This window comes from Carex rostrata, chromosome 30, assembly GCF_964058835.1.
Source record: "Carex rostrata chromosome 30, lpCarRost1.2, whole genome shotgun sequence".
Classification (NCBI taxonomy): Eukaryota; Viridiplantae; Streptophyta; class Magnoliopsida; order Poales; family Cyperaceae; genus Carex; species Carex rostrata.
Window position 1 is genome coordinate 5,983,967 of NC_135947.1, and position 18,284 is coordinate 6,002,250.

At 36.9% G+C, this 18,284-nt stretch overlaps 2 protein-coding genes across 4 annotated transcripts; both read right to left on the minus strand.

The window, feature by feature from the left end:
• Positions 1-334: 334 nt before the first annotated feature.
• On the minus strand, positions 335-5,882 carry LOC144547047 (citrate synthase, glyoxysomal-like). 3 transcript variants are annotated; one of them, XM_078295655.1, is made up of 13 exons: positions 5,565-5,706; positions 4,095-4,275; positions 3,988-4,015; positions 3,462-3,547; positions 2,774-2,878; positions 2,632-2,694; positions 2,171-2,280; positions 1,927-2,046; positions 1,777-1,852; positions 1,512-1,585; positions 1,175-1,393; positions 977-1,100; positions 335-649 (listed from the first exon to the last, which is right to left on the minus strand). In XM_078295655.1, the coding sequence occupies exons 2-13, from the start codon at positions 4,182-4,184 to the stop codon at positions 518-520; spliced, it is 1,227 nt and encodes a 408-aa protein (XP_078151781.1). In that variant the 5' UTR covers positions 4,185-4,275; positions 5,565-5,706; the 3' UTR covers positions 335-517. The 3 variants fall into 3 exon arrangements, with proteins under 3 accessions (XP_078151781.1, XP_078151780.1, XP_078151782.1); XM_078295654.1 differs by lacking the exon at positions 3,988-4,015 and having other exon boundaries at positions 5,565-5,882; XM_078295656.1 differs by lacking the exon at positions 3,988-4,015 and having other exon boundaries at positions 4,079-4,275.
• Positions 5,883-6,351: 469 nt separating this feature from the next.
• Positions 6,352-8,475, minus strand: LOC144546769 (uncharacterized). Its single transcript, XM_078295318.1, has 3 exons — positions 7,426-8,475; positions 6,936-7,355; positions 6,352-6,414 (listed from the first exon to the last, which is right to left on the minus strand). Exons 1-3 carry the CDS (start codon positions 8,473-8,475, stop codon positions 6,352-6,354), a joined length of 1,533 nt encoding a protein of 510 aa, XP_078151444.1.
• Between the last annotated feature and the right edge of the window lie 9,809 nt (positions 8,476-18,284).

Here is an 18,284-nt window from a genome sequence, read left to right on the forward strand (position 1 = left end):
TCTCAACCGTTGACGCAAATTGTGAGTAGAATCTTTCTAGAAGGACGCACACATTTCACCTCCAAGTTTACTGAGCTATTTTTGGCTACATCTACACATGATGAATGAGCCCCCTCCTCATCCCATGATCTCCACTACTTCTACCATCCCTACACCTTTAGGATTGCTATAAATGTTCCTTTTGTAATGGAATTTAGTGTGCGTGAATTTAGCGTGCGTGTTTAATTGTGTTAAGTCCAAAAATTAGGATAGACTAGAGAGTAAAATCTAAAGAGAGAAGGACAGTCATCGAAGCCTAAAGCAAAAGAAAAAAGACGTCATCTAATAAGACAAGTGCCGTCAAATGCTTAAAGCATATTTTGAATAAATAGCTCAAAATCAAATAACTTTGTCGTGATACATGACTACAAATATATACCATGGAAGAGATTATTGATCTTATTTTCCAATTCCAGTGCACCACCAAACTGCCATGGCGATACCTAAAACTATTTTGTTATTTACATGACATAATAATCTACATCTTAGACCCGGAAAGCCGCCTCTTGCTTGCATTAGAAACAGCGAGCTGACCAAGCTTGTCAGATTCACCAGTAAGCATTCTTTCTTGGACGTGCATATAATGCCTGAGCCATACGCCCGTGTAAACCTAGGATATCATATAAGAGGAAATAGTTACTCATATATAGTACTTACTGAGTACTAATTCATTCAGTACCAAGTTGGCACAGATAACGGATATATTTTGCACATTTTCTGGCTTCCTTTGCCTTTCATAATTTGTGCTGTGCAATTAATCAAGGCAAGTTTAATTAGATTATTATAGAAAATTGGAGTAAATTGAGGCTCAATTGGGCTTGACAAACATATCATAAAACAGGAATCTATACCATATATACAGACCAAATTAAACAGGACTCTAATTCCCCAAATGCAAAGCTGAAGAAAAATAAAAAGGATACAAAGTTTAACAAACTTGTTGAGGCCTCATTATCTTAGTATCAGGATCGTCAAGCGATTCCCTCCAATGCGCCAAGTAACCAGCCATGCGTGGCACAGCAAATAACACTGGGAAAAACTCAGTAGGAAATCCCATAGCCCTAATAAAAATTGAAAAAAGTTAATCACACTATCAACAAGTAACCTTATGTTCAATTATCCACTTATACACTACCTATAAATTAAACCCGAATAGAAGTCAACATTGGGATAAAGCTTCCTTTTCACAAAGTATTCATCTGATAATGCGGCCTTCTCCAATGCTACAGCTACCTCAATAAGTGGGTCCCGCCCAACGATGGAGAACACTTCCTCAGCTAATTTTTTTATGACCTTGGCACGTGGGTCATAATTTTTGTACACCCGGTGACCAAAACCTGACATCTTGCGCTTTCTAGTGCAAAGATAAATATAAAAAAAGAACAAAAATCAACAAGTAGAAGCATACCAAATAACTTAATATTAGCTGAGATAAAAAAAATAGCAAAAATCATCTATTAAAAAAAAATTACCTATTTTTCACTCCTCCAATAAAAGTAGGGATGTTTTCCACACTTCCAATCTCACTAAGCATTTTAAGTACAGCCTACAAGAAAACAGACAACAAACAAAAAAAATGCTAAAATTAAGAGTTAAACCTACTTTCAGTAATGTTAGGTTGAGCTTATGGGCTACAATTCAAAAGATTACCTTGCAATTACCAAATTATTTTAGATCCCTATTCAACGAAATTAAACATAACTACAAGAAATTTGCAATTAAATATTTGAAAATGACCTCATTTGCCCCGCCATGAAGAGGCCCATAGAGTGCTCCAACTGCTCCCGCAATGGCAGTATAAACATCCACCCCACTATAAAAATATAGCAAAATATTAAGAAAAACAATACTGAAAATTTGCCATGATTTGTGGACCAATCTATGTACCTTGAAGCAAGATGCCTTGCGGCAGAAGTAGAGCAGTTCATTTCATGCTCAGCGTGTAATATAAAGAGGATATCAAGTGCTCGAGCTAGCCGGGGGTTAGGCTTGTATGACTTATCACCCCTGCACCAATTTAAAAAGTAAAATAGAACTGTTAATGCTCCTTGAAGAACAAACATCCATTTTTCTTCTCTCACCAGTGTTCTTAGAAAATGCATGATTTTGCATAGGATATAAGTTAACTTACAACGAATCTAACATATACAAAATATTCTCAGAATAAGAGAGATGTGACGAAGGAAGAACTGCAGGCCTCCCTGCTAATCTCAAATAAGCTGCAGCAGCAATCGTAGGTGCCTGTAAATGCACAGGTTTATATCAACCAACATTGTATTAGATGTGAAATGTTTGTTCTGTGAATTTGAAGCCAATTTAGCACAAGTAGAAGCAAAAGGCACAGCTTTTTGTCTTAAACGTGGCTTCTATCACTTCATGTGTACCCACCTGTACCCTTGGTATTTTGAATTCTGGTAAAGGTGCTAACAAAGGAGTTAATTTAACAAAACTAACCAAATATTTAAAGACTCAACTGAACATGAAGTTTATCAGGGGCAACAGTTAACAAAAATTGGGAGTTTAGAACCCAATTTCTTTTTTGCAATTTCCTTAGTTTTATATGTATTTGTAATGTGTAAACTCCACGAAAACCTTTGCAAGTATCCGCACGATCTGTTTGTCTCTAACTTGCTTTGACTTGTACAGATCCTGACCCTGCCAAAAATAGAAAAAAAAAACATGAAATTTTTACAAAATATTTGAGAACCTAATATAATGCAAGGTAAGTGCTCACCCTCAGAGCAGGATTAGCATCTGGATGGAACACCGAAAGAGCACTCATTGCACTAATAAGCACGCCCATAGGATGCGCATCATGAGGCATGTCTTGTATTATATTCTGCTTGTAGAAAACAATTTTTCAAACTCAAATATATCAAAAGAAAATTCAACCTCCACGATTGCTTTCAGAAAGACCATTGAGCACTAAAAAAACTCCTTTTCTGACTAAATCTAATGTTGCCTCCTCTTATTCTGGAATATAAACTGCACAGTGTTTAGTTCTTAAGGTTTTAGTTTACAATTTCATGGATTAAAATAAAAAGAAAAAAGAAAGGAAAGCAAGCAATGCTAGAGGGGAAGGATCAAATGAGAAAGAGATCAGACAGAGTCACGGTCTCACGGAGACAGCATGAGAGAGAGATGGGGGTCGGGGGGACACAAAACGGATACAGTACTTCAGAAACAGCACCGTCAGATTTTAGTTTTGTTCAAAAAGAGTTTTACGTTGCTGGTCCAATTCCAGACATGCTAATGTTGGGGCATCATTTTTTTATTTTGCAGGGTCCAAAGGGTCCTGCTAATGTTGCTAATGTGATCTCTGGAATGATTTCAAAAGGATGGTCGAAATGGTTACCGTTTACAACAATTTGTTATTTTAGAACATTTCATATGAATTTTATAAGATAGATGAATGTGTTTACCAATAGACCCTGAGGCACAGCAGAGTGTTGTGAAATGGCAAACTCCCAATCTGTCAATTGACTCTCAGAAGGCAAATTTCCATACACTGCAGTAAAGGATAAAGATCAAACATTTGCTGAAAATACACCATGGATAAGGTATCAGTGTACCAAAATTTGCTACTGTTTGAGACGCACACAAAGTTTGCGAAAAATAAACAGCAACGTCACGGGGTCAATAAATGATCAAGCAATATACTCATCAAATATGAAACTTACAATTCATACTTCTTCTTTTTTTTTCTCAGAGAAAATATAAATTTGTGCAGCTATGAAACAGCTCAAGGTGCAACATGGCAAAATAAGGTTTGACATATTGGCATGCTTAACCAGACATGTTGTAACATGCCAATTTGGAGCCCGACACAAATTTCCATTATGTTAGTGGTTTATTGTTGTTTAATTTACGAGATTCTGTAAATCAACTGTTTCATTTTACTATTAACTTCAGTTCATGTGACAGATGACTTTCTGTTAGTAAGCTTACTGGTCAACCACTGCAAGAACCCAATTCGCGGAAATGAACAAGTATTAATAAAAAAAAGTATAACAATAACCAAGATAAATAAAAATTTTACTGTTTAGTTGGCTTACTGAGTAGATATGCAACCTCCATAAAGGTGCTATTCTCAGCCAGTTCCTCAATTGGATAGCCTCTATACCGAAGAATACCCAAATCTCCATCAATATAACTTATAGAGGATCGAACTGGAGCTGTGTTGAGATATCCAGGATCATAAAGCTTTATTCCCTTGTCATTCTTCCCAGTTGTTATCTAAAAGTAAACATAGTATAAATTAGCTTTTTTTTGCTTCTAAACTGACAAGAAAGCGAGTGAAATCCATACAATATGCTTTGATAATGTCTTCAAATCCATTTTGTTGTCTTTTGCATTAAAAAATGGACATTTCTCATTCTTACATACACGATCCAGAATTTTGAGGTTTGTGATATTATTTGAACATTTGCAATTTATACCCAGAAGATAAAAGAAGTTGATGGAAAGGTATATATGAACAAATAATAATTGTCCCTAACTTTGTTGAGCCATTTTTAAGCCTAATACTAAAATACAACAAAGCCGTGAAGATAAGATGTCTTTTCATAAGTTCATATGAGCTAACTACGGAGAGATCCGATTTTAATTAAGATGAACAAGTTATAGCATTTTTTGTCATTTTGTATTGATTTAGTCTTGTTTTAAGATCTGGGAATTGTTTGCAGAAGTGAGAAAAATAGGAGCTTTTTCTGACACATACTGATACTAGGTGCAATTTGCAGAAAATAATAATAATAATGTAGTTGGTTTACAATAGGGTCAGCAAGTGTAGTTAAAAATATCAAATGCATGCTTCTGATTTTGAAGATAGCTACTTTGAGGCTCTGAAAAAGTTCGAGATTTCCATTTTAAAACATTCAATTATAACACTCTTACCTTTAGCTCTGTTGGATCACCCAGTAATAAATTTCATCAGTAAAGTCTAATTATTTCTCAAAATTACTTAAATCTGCACTTATACAATGTCAATAGGCCAGTTTGGCCATTGACATTGTATTAATAAAAAAAGAGTTTGTACACACTATTTAGCTTATGTATGAAACTTTAACTGCAGAAAATAAACTATTCTATCAACAATTCACAACCAAATAGAGTGGAAAAACGTGCCGTGCCGTGACTAACACACCTTGACTGGGCAGCTGGGCCATGGGCCTCGTGAGTTGTCCTGTGGGCGGCTGGGCCATGGGCCTTATGGCGAGAGAGGTAATAAGCGTAAACCAGTGATTATTTTAGTAAATGATACAACAATCGAAGTGGCTTTTTGGTTGCAGAGCGAATGAGTATAGAAAAGGGGGCATTATAGGCCGCGGGGTGGGGGGGATTGGCTTTTGCACCTTATTGGCGGCAATTAGGGCTACCTAGTTGTCCTTTTACAATTTTTTCTAAGACATGTTATCTGGGCTGATTGGCTTGTTTCAATTTTCTGTATATAACTCTTTTATTAATGTCAATTCAAATGTTGGTTCGCCCAACCTTCAAAAACAAAGATTGTGAAAAAAAACAACCTTCTTAAAATCAGTGGCCTTAACGGTGCCTTCTTCTGAAACCTTGATCTCAGAGCGTTTCCCAGTTCTCCAGTCGATGACAGTCAATGATCCGGCAAGGTTCGCCGGACCGCCGTCTTGTGCGGACACCAGAGAGAGCTCCACGATCGGCGCGACATCGCCTGAGAAGGAAATGGCAGTGAGGTGGGAGGAAATCGCCGCGAGGCGCGCTCGAGCTCGGCTTGACTGGTCTGATCTGTTCGCCATGTGAAAACTCGTCTCTTCTTTGCTTTTGATCGAGCAGGAAATCGGGATTCGGGAATCAACCGGTTAAGCTCTCTACTATATTTTATTTTTCTTTGCAAAATTAGGAGAAATGCACTGTTAGGCCTGTTCGGCAGCTTACTATTCATCGTGGCAAAAAAAAAATTCACTCAGAGCCAAATTATTTTTCCCACGATGAACAGTAAAAAAAATTTAGTTCAAAATTATTGATTTCCATTCTCATTCTCATTTCTTAGCAGGCCGCCGAACAGGGCCTTAGTGTTAGGCGGTGCCGAAATTTTTAAATATACTATTTTAAGAAAATAAATAAACCAAAACACCATCGGTGGCTGGATTTAATAAAAATAGCATGGCCGCTTTGGCGCGAAGCGGGTACCCTGAACGTGGCCGCTATGGTGGGAATCGGCCACTATATTGGGCCGGCTTTAGACTCAGCGGGGTGGCCGCTTTGGGGGGTAGCGGCCAGGGCCGCTTCTTGGGGTAGAGGGCACCCTGATAAAATATATATATATACAGAGTTGTATTATTGAGGAGAGAGATATTCATTTGACGCACAGAGGTCATATGCCACTAGTGCCGCTTCACCCTGTTGTTTGTTTTTGTACTTTTTTTACTCTAGTGTTGTCATATACTGTGATTTGTTATATCAGGATGCTTATCTTTCTTTCATGTTGTTATTTATTGTACTATTTTGCTTTTATCTTTCATCATTTTTCGTCACAGTAAATCTGAACGTAACGATTTGTAAAACAAACAATAAAACAACAAATAAATCACAAATAAATCAAAACAAACAATAATAGTGCGCCTAAATAGGTGTATGCATGTTAATACAATAAACGAGTAAACAAACAATAAATCACAAATCTAAACTTGACCGTCGGATAAAAATACATTGCTTGCCTCTTTCTCAACTTGAAAATTTAATAACAAAAATGTATTGTTACTCCTCTTTCTCAACCTGAAAATTTAATAACAAAAATGTATGAGTTAACTACCTCGTGCATCTCGAGCAGCTCTATTTTGTTGTTCTTGTGTATCCCGGCGAGTCTGATGTCCTCTCCTTCTATTATGAAGTAAATCAAGCCACATCGGAATCCTATTAACTCGCCTTCGACCCAAGGTAATATTTTTGTCATTTGGAACAAGGATTGGGCCTTCATTTTCGGGCCAATCAGACTGATTCTCATACACATGCCATTCACCCAGCCATGTGTTGATAAGTGTCTGTATGTGGTAGTAGTAATGTACAAACCTTCCAGGGTCAATGCCACGGAGACGGCACACTGCCAGAACATGAGAACACGGTATTCTGTTTAATTGCGGCTTCTGGCATGTGCATGTAACCGTGTTCTCATCCATGATTACCACCGTGTATTTATAATTCGCTTTGGTAGACCGGCCAGAAGCGTCTTTCATGTATGCATTAACTTTCTCTTGTGTGGATGTTATCTCAAACTCGTTCCAGTTGCCAAATCCACCGAGCGTCGTCATAGATTGTGACCTCCCGCACCGTTTGTTAATCAACTACGAAAAATACATTGCTTGAAATTAATAAAAATTACAAAAATAAAATAATTTAATTAAAATAACATACCTCGTGCACACGACATGAGAACTGTTGACCCTGGCTTGCTTCAAATTGCGCTTTTGCCCTCCTTTGAGCAAACCATTGCTGACATTTGTAAAACGTGTCCTCAATTATTGCTGCTACCGGCAACCTACGAGAAGATCTAAAAACATTATTGAGCGACTCGGACCCGTTCGTCGTCATAATTCCCCAACGGAAACCCCCATCCAACGCCTGGAATATCTTCCATGGTTTAGGACATTCGTTCTCATCTTGATCTAGATACTTACCCACACCACCCAACCAATTCAGAGCCCGATCACATACATCTCCCATTGCTTGCATTCCTTGCTCATATCTCCTCATTTTTCTCTTCGCCACACATATCCTGAAGTACTTGATTGCTTCTTCATTGCAATGATTCTTTTTCATATTTTCTGCTATGTGAGTAGCACAAAGACGGTGAACGCACTCATCCTCATCTTCCTCATTCCATCCCAGATCATCCTGTCGAAACACCTTTTTTATGCCCTTACCCCTATCAGTGATGACACACACAAACCTGGAGCGAATTACATTGCGCCTCAACCATTGCATGAACCATGCACAATCTTCAAAATTCTCTGTATCTACCAATGAAAAAGCCAACGGGAGGAGCTGATTTTCTGCATCGTACCCGGTTGCAATCAACATTTTACCTTTGTACCGGCCTGCTAAGAAACAGGCATCAACAGTGATGACAGGTCTCAGGTGTTGGAAAGCCTCTATGCATGGTCCAAATGCCCAAGCCGCCCTATTAAAGTACCTGTAAGGTCCAGGCTCACCAGTTGGATATGAGGTAACATCAAACAATGTACCTGGATTTTTTCGCTTAATTGCCTCCAATAAGGGGACTATAAGCGCATATGACCCCTCCCAACTACCAAATTGGCGAGCAATTGCCAACTCCCTTCCACGCCACAATTTATTGTACGCTGGTACCTGACCGTTGTACGTTTGTGCACATGCTATTCTGACAGAAGTGATACTTAAATCTACGTCATTTCTCATGTGCGCCGAGATGCAATCGGCAACCATAGCAGCGGTCAACTGTGCATGATCTATTCTTGTGGCATCCGCATGACAAACATGTTTTGTTGGGCACTTGGATACTTTCCATTGTGTACCAAAACCAGTGACCCTTGCATTAATGTACCAACCACATCTGGGGTCCTTGCACTTGAACCTAATCCGTTGTTTGTCACTGTGCGTATTCTTAATCTCTTTATTACAAAGAATGTGAAACTTGTAAATTGCAGCTTTCATTTCCTCCTTTGAATCATAGGTTTGTCCCTCTGACAATTCATTTTCAAACTCTGCATGTCTACCAAATAACCCCACATTTGCTTCCTGAAAACCTGACAGGTCATTGAAAGCTGCAATCGGGTGCTCAACCCCGCGACCCATTATCCGAAACCCTTTATCAACCTTGAATTTTTTTGTCTGCCCGAGCACAGGCCTCGTATCTGCTGTGTCACTGTGATCGCTCATGCAATCATGATCAACATCCCCCCAATTTTCCTCTGCATCTTGTATTTCCGGATCCACCGTCTCCTCAGTTTCCTCCGGATCACAAGGCTGGGTTCGGGATCGATGGGAGTGCTGACTATTAGACGGTCGGTCCCTCTGGACTGGGGCTTGACTACTCTCAGGCATGTCAATCGACAAAGGGATTCGGGACCGACGGGAGGGCCGACTAGTAGACCGTCGGCCCTCCTGAACTGGGGCATTACTACTTTCAGGCATATCAATCTGGAAAGGGGGTTGGGACACTGGACTTGAGGAGGTTGAGGCATTAGCCCGAATAGCACCCCGGATTAACCTTGCAAGGGGGTTAGGACGCTGGACTCGGTTAATCTCCACAAAGAGTTCAATTATCTTGTATCCACCCCCAGAAAAACTAATTGTCTGGTTGTACAGTACCTGCCAGACTCCATCATTCTGAACAGGAAAAAGTTGGAACCAAGTTTGGCCTGAACCAGTGGGCATGCTAATTTTGGCCTCAATATCAAGGTCATATTGATCCTGATTCAATCCGAGGTTCTGAGAAATAATCGATTTCAGAACCAACAAATCAGTACCCGAGATTACAGGTATCACAGAAACAGGCCCGATACTGTAATAAACCCCATTAGGGCCTGTTAAAATCTCACCACCAGTGTAAATAGATACCATAACAGCCATTTGGTATGAGTATAAGAAAACCTAAAATTAAAAATTAATTAAATTAATTATAAATACTAATTTTTTTTTTATAAGAAAGAAAATAAAATACTTACAGCTGAAGCGGCACTAGTGGCATATGACCTCTGTGCGTCAAATGAATATCTCTCTCCTCAATAATACAACTCTGTATATATATATATTTTATCAGGGTGCCCTCTACCCCAGGAAGCGGCCCTGGCCGCTACCCCCCAAAGCGGCCACCCCGCTGGGCCTAAAGCCGGCCCAATATAGTGGCCGATTCCCACCATAGCGGCCACGTTCAGGGTACCCGCTTCGCGCCAAAGCGGCCATGCTATTTTTATTAAATCTAGCCACCGATGGTGTTTTGGTTTATTTATTTTCTTAAAATGGTATATTTAAAAATTTCGGTAGGCGGTGAGTCCGGCTCGTTGAAGTAACTCAAATTTTGAGTTTGGATCCGGAATCTGAGTCAATCGATGTGCTTTAATAATTGCGTCCAAACAAATCAGACGGTCTGTATCCAAATTTAATATTTGACTTACCTCAGGTGGTATGAATTCTGGATATGGAAGCCACTAGTAAGCAAGCTCTTTTTTTTTTTTTTGAATTGCCCCTAATCCCCACACACACTATTTTTTGTCTTTGGAAGGAATCGAATCCACTCTCTCAAGGGAGAAGTGGGGTGTCTTACCAAGCTGTTATAGTCAGCAAGCTGATCACCAGTCAAAACATAAGCAATCTTTCTAATTTGTAACATTAATGTCGGAACTCGGAAGCAAGTGGAGAAAAAATATTGTGGGAAAAATGATTAAATTGATTCATTTAGAGAACACATAGGCCTAGTGAGGCTAGCACATAAAATTATGGAAGCCCATATCCATATACCACCAATTTTCAGACCATTGAAGCAAAATCTTAAGGCCGTGTTTCAGACAGAGGTAAAAATATCTTCATTAAAAGGAAGGAATAGAAACGAAGAGAAAGAGGAGAAGATAGCGAGCTGTCTACATCGCGACCCTGCTCCAGAGGAATGAAAAGAACGCGCTACTGTAGCGAGGGTAAACCATTGTGCAAAGCTGCGAAATTTGTAACCTCCGATTTGGAGTGTAGAATATCTGAGTTCAGTGTTTGTGGAACACAACCTAACTGCAAGACAACAGCTCATTCTTCAGCGCGGGAATAAATTCAAGTAGGGGACTAGGGGTACTTAAATTTTTCTTTGTTCTCATGTAACTTCCTTTTTAAAGTTTTATTGGATAATTTGAGTAGAACAAAGTGTTATTGAGATCACCAATTTTTTTTATGAGTATAACTCTAAAATTTATCAGAATTAAAATAGTAAATTTAAATCGCTAAAACCGATATATTTTATGAGAGATACATTTACATATTAAATTTATAAATTTTGGACTTAATTTCGAATAAAATCAAGTGGTCAAAAGATAATTTATAAGTTAATTTTAATTTGTTCATTGTTCTTCATTTTTTGACAGCTTGATTTCATACTAAAGTTGAAAATTTACAAGTTCGACACATAAACGGAGTAGAACTAGAGTGTTCTTAAGTTCATCAAGTTTCTCTGTGAACTCAACTCTAAAATATATCAGATTGGATTCAAATGACGAATTCAAACCGTTGAAATTATTCTACCTTACGAGTGATATGTCTACAACTCTACATGCGAAAATTTTAAAATTTTGAATTAATTTTGTATAGAGTCAAGTGGTCAATTAGAAGGTTTATAAATTAATTTTAATGCATTCATTCTTTGAACGTTTTTTGACCACTTGACTCTATACAAAATTAATTTAAAATTTTAAAATTTTCACATGTAGACACATCACTCGTAATTTAGAAGGTCAATGGTTTGGATTCCTCGTTTGAAGTCAATCCGATAGATTTTAAAGTTAAATTTACAAAGGAATTTGGTGAATTTAGAAACAGCCTAGTTTTACTTCACCATAAATGCACCTCTTAAAGTTGATCGATTTCAACAATTTAAATTTATGGTTTTAAATAATTTCAATATATTTTTAATTAAGCTCACATTGGTGAGCTTAAAAGTGCCGTAGTTCTACTCGGATATTTTTGCTATCAGTTTTTATCAACGACACACCGCACGCCGTGTTGTTTATAAATATTTATTTTATTTATATTAAGTGATAAAGACGCAAATTTGCTAAAAAATTGTTAGTGATAAAAATTATTAATTCTTGGTACAATTTCCTTTTATCGAGTCACTAAAGTAAGTAAAGTTGACTCACAACAATTATTAATGAGCTGCTCAAATAATAAAAGTTCTAGTAGGTTCCAATTTTCAAGAGACATCAAGCGTTGCAAACTTGCAACTAAAGTCGATCCTTCATTTGAAAGAATGGTAACATAATGTGGTTCTTATGTGCTTATTGATTGATAGAAAATTAGAAATATGATCTAGCATCATCATTTCATTAAAAAAATAGACAAAAATATTGATATTTAGTTAAAAATAATAATTCCTATCGTTAATAGTATATTTATACTCAAGAAGACAAGTTAACTAACTTAAATAATTAATAATCACTTAATACTTCATAAAATAAAAGAATTGACACCCAAAGAATTGAACATTGTTAATGATTGTTTTCCAAAGCAGCAAGAAAAAAAAATTGCACAACAAAATAATAAACAGAAACCCACAGCAAGAAAACCAAACTTTTTAATACCTCTACCGCTAAGTCCGGCGTGCTTTGTGATCCTCATAATTTAAATTTTTTTACATGTATATTGACATTTAGTTAACTTTTTTTTTAAGTTTTTATATATTTTTGTCCTCTTTATAAAATGTTAAATGTATTATGGTAATCTAATAGTTGGATTTCACTCTGTAATTGTGAAAAAAAATATTCAAATTTTAAGAGGCACACATTATATATATTATGTTTCAGACCTCTAATATAAATTTTGTAGTTTTCCTAATCTCTCCTTTAATTTTTTTTCCCCTCAAAATAATGTTTGCTTTCCTAACAAAATGACCATAAAAGGAAACACGAGCTCAAAAGAGCGCCAATCGGCCATTTTTATTAATAACCCAAAAATTTTTTTTTTACAAAAGTAATCCCAAAATCTGAGTTTTTCCAAATATAACCAAACCGCCAGAGATGCTGGCGATCCATTTCTATAGCGGACCGCCAGGGACATGGGCGGTCTGCTAGGGACCAGACCGCCAGCGTTCTGGGCGGTCCGCTTTTTTTTTTTTTTTTTTTTAAATCTGATTTTTTTCTCTTAATATTTTCATTTGTGAAGTTTTAGTTTTTTTTGCTTAGAGTATTTGCCAAAAAATAAAACATTTGATATATTTATAAGTGATGTCGTAACTCTTTATAACTTTCAATTGATTTGTCAGTTGGATATCACGAGTCTAAAAATAACACTAATTAAGGACTTGGCATTGATTCAAAAAATTTCAAGCTCTGACAGCTTGTTGATCTTCTTCTCTATATTTATGGTACTAAAACAATAGTTTAGAGATACCGAGGCGTGTGCAGCCGGATAGGGAGCTCAAAGGCAAAGCAGCTACTAGGTTCAGTCCTAGGGGAAGAAGCATAAGAAATGATTGCAGTTTTTTTATGATGTATTTATTATGATTGCAGTTTTTTTATGATGTATTTTGGACTGTAGTATTATTATGATTGCAGTTTTATTTTATATTTCATGTTGATTTTTATGTTTTTTCTGCTTTACATCGAAACGGTCTTCTGAAATTACAACGTATCTGTTTCGTAAAATTATAACTAATCAAGTGTTAAAACTAAGCAATTCCATCGAAACGGTCTTATACCTGTAGCAATCGCCTCAAAATCGCCCAAAATTATCCAAAATTGAAACAGTCTGCTATTTTTTTGGCAAATCAAATCAAACTGACAAATCAAATCAAATCACATCAAAGCAAATCAAATAATAAGTTCATCTTTCACGACGTCGGAATAATAAGTTCACAAATACAATTAAAGTTCAACGATACAACTGAAGTTCACAAATATTCATAACTTAGTTCACCTAAGTAAAATAATAAGTTCATCTTTCACGACGTCGAAATAGACCCAATAGACGAGAAGATTTTCTGGTGCCAGCTGCAGGAGCAGCAGTACTTGTAGACCCTTGGTTACTAGATGATTGGGTCGCAGGAGGTGGTTGTGTTCTACCAGTTGCTTCAGCAACAACTCTCGCATTTTCTCTTTCATTGTGTTCGTTTATGGCATCTGAACATAACAACATAATTCAGTTATTAATATAATAAAATCATAAATTAATTCTGAAAAATGCTACATACCTGCCCTGCGCCTGTCAGAAACGGAACGGCGAGCCTGATTTCCCGATGGCCTCCTACCACCCATCTCGTCCATGGTCATTATAGCACTTTTGTGTCTCCTCCTCCCCTTCCTTATCCATCCTTCTGAATGGAGTATTCTATCACCGACATACGCAGGCCACTCATGCTGGTTGGGATAAGAATGGAAAGATCCACCCCAAGTAGAAGCAAGGTAATCGGTACGATACATGTCAGCGACATAGTGATCCTCGCAGAAGTTTCTCACTCGGCATACCGCCATCACGTGACTACAAGGTATTTGTGTAAGTTGGGGTCCTTGGCATGTACAGATCACCTCTCTTGCCTCTCGGAATTGCACTACGTACTTGAAAGCCCTCTTCACAAACTCCATAGTGCCATCTGGTCTACGGCTGGAAGGAACGTACTCATTTGGATTGTGCACTTCGAATTATGTACCATCATTACCCATCGGGATCACGGTCATAGTTGCACCTTTGTTCCTGTGTTTTCTTAGTTTCTCCTCCACCCTTGTTGAAAATGACTGGTTCATCCTTATTAATTCTGCGGCCTTAGCACGCCGTTCCTGAAACCAGGTATTTAACTTGTAGAAAGTGTCTTCTACAAGTGCAGCCATAGGCAACGTCCGGCTCTCCTTGAAGACTGCATTCAGCGATTCATAACCGTTGGTGGTCATAATTCCCCAACGGTAACCTCCATCACGTGCTTGATATATTTTCTCGTATGCTGGTGACTCTTGGACATCTCTGGGATTATTTTTGCCCACCTTCATTAAGTAGAGATTTGCTTTCGGCATATACTACATATAAATAAGGAAATAAAATAATATAAGTAAACAATTAAAATAAAAATATGTCCACGAAGTACAATAAGACATGTAAACATGAAAGTGGTTCCTAGTGGACTGCCCAGGGATACTGGCGGTCTGGTCCCTAATGGACCACCCAGGTGCCTGGCGGTCTGCTATGGAAGTGGTTCCTTAACAAACCAACATGAAATATAAAATAAAACTGCAATAATAATAATAATACTACAGTCCAAAATACATCATAAAAAAACTGCAATCATAATAAATACATCATAAAAAAACTGCAATCATTTCTTATGCTTCTTCCCCGAGGGACTGAACTTAGCAGCTGCTTTGCCTTTGAACTCCCTGTCCGGCTGCACACGCCTCGGTATCTCTAAACTATTGTTTTAGTACCATAAATATAGAGAAGAAGATCAACAAGCTGTCAGGGCTTGAAATTTTTTGAATCAAGGCCAAGTCCTTAATTAGTGTTATCTTTAGACTCGTGATATCCAACTGACAAATCAATTGAAAGTTATAAAGAGTTACGACATCACTTATAAATATATCAAATGTTTTATTTTTTGGCAAATACTCTAAGCAAAAAAAACTAAAACTTCACAAATGAAAATATTAAAAAAAAAAAATCAGATCTAAAAAAAAAAAAAAAAAAAAAAGCGGACCGCCCAGAACGCTGGCGGTCTGGTCCCTAGCAGACCGCCCATGTCCCTGGCGGTCCGCTATAGAAGTGGACCGCTAGCATGCCTGGCAGTTTGGTTATATTTGGGGTTACTTTTGTAAAAAACTTTTTTTTTTGGGTTATTAATAAAAATGGCCGAGCGCCAATTAACTCAACCGCATTAACACACGAGCGAATGCCCAGTTGAAACTTGTTGAACGAAGCAATGACCCTGGTCTACCCCACATGCACGTGCGACGGTGCGAGTCATGGTTAAATTTGTTTCTTTGACCATGAAATGAAATGAATCACCTGGTACATGCTTTTGGCACCATCTCCTTGCATCGCTGATCGCTCTCACTTTCCTTCCTTATCAAACCAACCAGGTAACCCACCCGTGCACCCCTGCCGCGCGCTTTATTATCTCTCTCTTTCACACACAGGCTATCTATATATGTTGCCTTCTGCCTTTTTTCTTGTTTGCTGTGTTTGCCAAATAGTTCATGCCAGAGATTTCGCTGTTTCTTTGCCTTTTTCTTGCTTGCAACTTGAACCTTTCAATAGCTACTTCTCTCTCAGGACTCAGGCCTCAGCAGTTTCATTATATTAGATCAATTGGCAGTTCAAAATTTGAAATTATGCAATTGTAGAATGAAAATCTTCTTTAAATTCCATACTATAAGCATGAAAGGTTGCAAGTACATCCATATTTTTTTTTTTCTAAATTTTTATGGTATGATAAATTTATTTAATATCTCCAAAAGTATCATTCAAAATTTCAAATTTTAAATTGTATTATAGATATTTTTTTTCTTTAAATTGACCATGTATAAAATGGTAGATGCATGGTTTATTATTTTAATATTATTTTAATAAATAATCATTACATTTTAAAGTTAGTTAATTTTTTTTTTTTTAAGTTTTGCAGAGGGTGCGAAGTGGTGAGGAGTATAGTCACATGATTCGCGAATTAAATCCGAATAATTCGTTTTTTTTGTGATACCGAACCGAACGCCGAATTATTTGGTTGACCAAACTTTGACCAAATTAAACCCGAATAATTTGCGAATTTTATGAAATTTTTTCGAATTTTTCTTAGAACATTTTTTTTTTTTTTCATTTTTGCTCTCTTGTAGAACTGAGATCTCTGGTTTGAATCATTTTTGAATTATATCCGAATTATTCTCGAATCACGAATTTTTGACCTCGCCAAACCGAACTTGAATAATTCATTTGTCACTATGGTGAGGAGGGCTTGAACTCTCTATCTCTGGGTGCATTTGGATGGGTGAAGAATAATCACTAACCTGGGTTAGCACTGAGCTACAATTCTCTGTTTGGGTGTGTTTGGATTAGTAAATATATACTATTTTTTGTCTTATTTTTTTTTTCAATTTTTTCACTATTCAACTAACCCAACAAAAAATTGAGTTAGCTACTATTCTCAATCTTAGAGGCAGTTAAGTCTATTCTTACTCTATTTCTTATTTCATCCAAACGTCCTCAAATTTGTTTGCTCAATTTGAATGATAAAAGTGCGTATATCTACAATTTGAGAATTAGCATTCTAGTAATAAAAACAATATTTTTTCGTGTAAAAAGTTACATATTCGAAATTCAACTCAAAATCGCTGTGAATATTAGATAATCGAATGACTTCAACCCCAACCCTCTTCTCGAAAATTTACCAGCAATATATTTTAGTTCTATATATAGTTTTGACAATATTATTTGTGATAATATTAAATGGATGTACCCTAAAAAAGTTATAAAAAAACATAAAATTGCAAAAGAACTAGAAGCCCAAAACATTTAGATATTCGTTGTTCCTGTCATGCATGCATAGGTCTTATTATTGTGTCTCCACTATTATATTCTCTTGTTTTACGAGAAACCGAATTGTTTGCCCCCCGGGGGGCAGGAAATTCCTGCCCCCAGAGTCTCTGCGGGGTGGGACCGGTTACTGTTTAAGGGTTTAACTATTGTTACTGTTTTTAAATGGGCCCCACCCGCAGAGACTCTGGAGGCAGACGATTCGGTCTCGTTTTACGATAGGCATCTTTTTGGAATGCTTCATCTCTTTACATCTCACATTTCAAAGTATACAGAATGACAAATATTCCAGCTCTCTGGTTAGAATCTCCTCAAAAGAGTACTACTATTATTTTGATGGAGCAAGAATAACATTAACTTGAGAATAACACTATTTTTTTAAGCTATTCGATGTTTGGATGGAGTAAGAATAACACTAACTCACTATTATTTGTTTGCCTTATATAGATTAGCTCAATTTTCTACTAATTCAACCAAAAATTAAGTTGGCTACTATTTTCAAATTTAAAATTAGCTCTATTCCTTATTTCATTCAAACATATCCCGTGCACTCTTTTTCATCTTAATTGCAGTTTGCTAGCGGAAGCGATTTAATAGCAATACTGTTTTCCGAGGCGAGTTAGTTCAAAAGATTCTGTTCATTTTACATTTTATTGCACTGTTAGATTGGCTTGTTAGGCGCAATGAATGAAGTTTTCATTTAACGTTGTGGAAGCACAAAAAAAAAAATTACAGAGGAGCTGAAGTGCTGAACAGAGTACATACATGCATGACAACTAGATAATATTAGAGCTGATTCAAACTTTGCCAAGTCTCATATTAATATAATGTGTTTGACATTATATTTTGGCTTCAAAAATAGTGTCAAAGAAATAATTTTAATCACAGTCAGATTGCACAAGACTAGGTGCAAATTTCATGCTAATAGAAACATAATTTATTAGCTATTAATAGCTTCATACGGACATAAATAGATACACTGAGTAATATAACAAATAACTACCCACCAAGAAGAAAATTCTAGAGAT

Excerpts from the sequence above, each read along its gene's own strand:
- LOC144547047 (XM_078295654.1), bottom strand. The coding sequence starts at position 5,810 with ATGGCGAACAGATCAGACCAGTCAAGCCGAGCTCGAGCGCGCCTCGCG. Across the intron at positions 2,879-3,461 it reads CTGTGCCTCAGGGTCTATTG|AATATAATACAAGACATGCC; the intron begins GTAAACACATTC and ends TTCTACAAGCAG. Across the intron at positions 2,695-2,773 it reads ATGCTAATCCTGCTCTGAGG|GGTCAGGATCTGTACAAGTC; the intron begins GTGAGCACTTAC and ends TATTTTTGGCAG.
- LOC144546769 (XM_078295318.1), bottom strand. The coding sequence starts at position 8,475 with ATGGTTGCCGATTGCATCTCGGCGCACATGAGAAATGACGTAGATTTA. Across the intron at positions 7,356-7,425 it reads TCTCATGTCGTGTGCACGAG|TTGATTAACAAACGGTGCGG; the intron begins GTATGTTATTTT and ends TATTTTTCGTAG. Across the intron at positions 6,415-6,935 it reads TTACCTTGGGTCGAAGGCGA|GGTGAAGCGGCACTAGTGGC; the intron begins GTTAATAGGATT and ends AACAAACAACAG.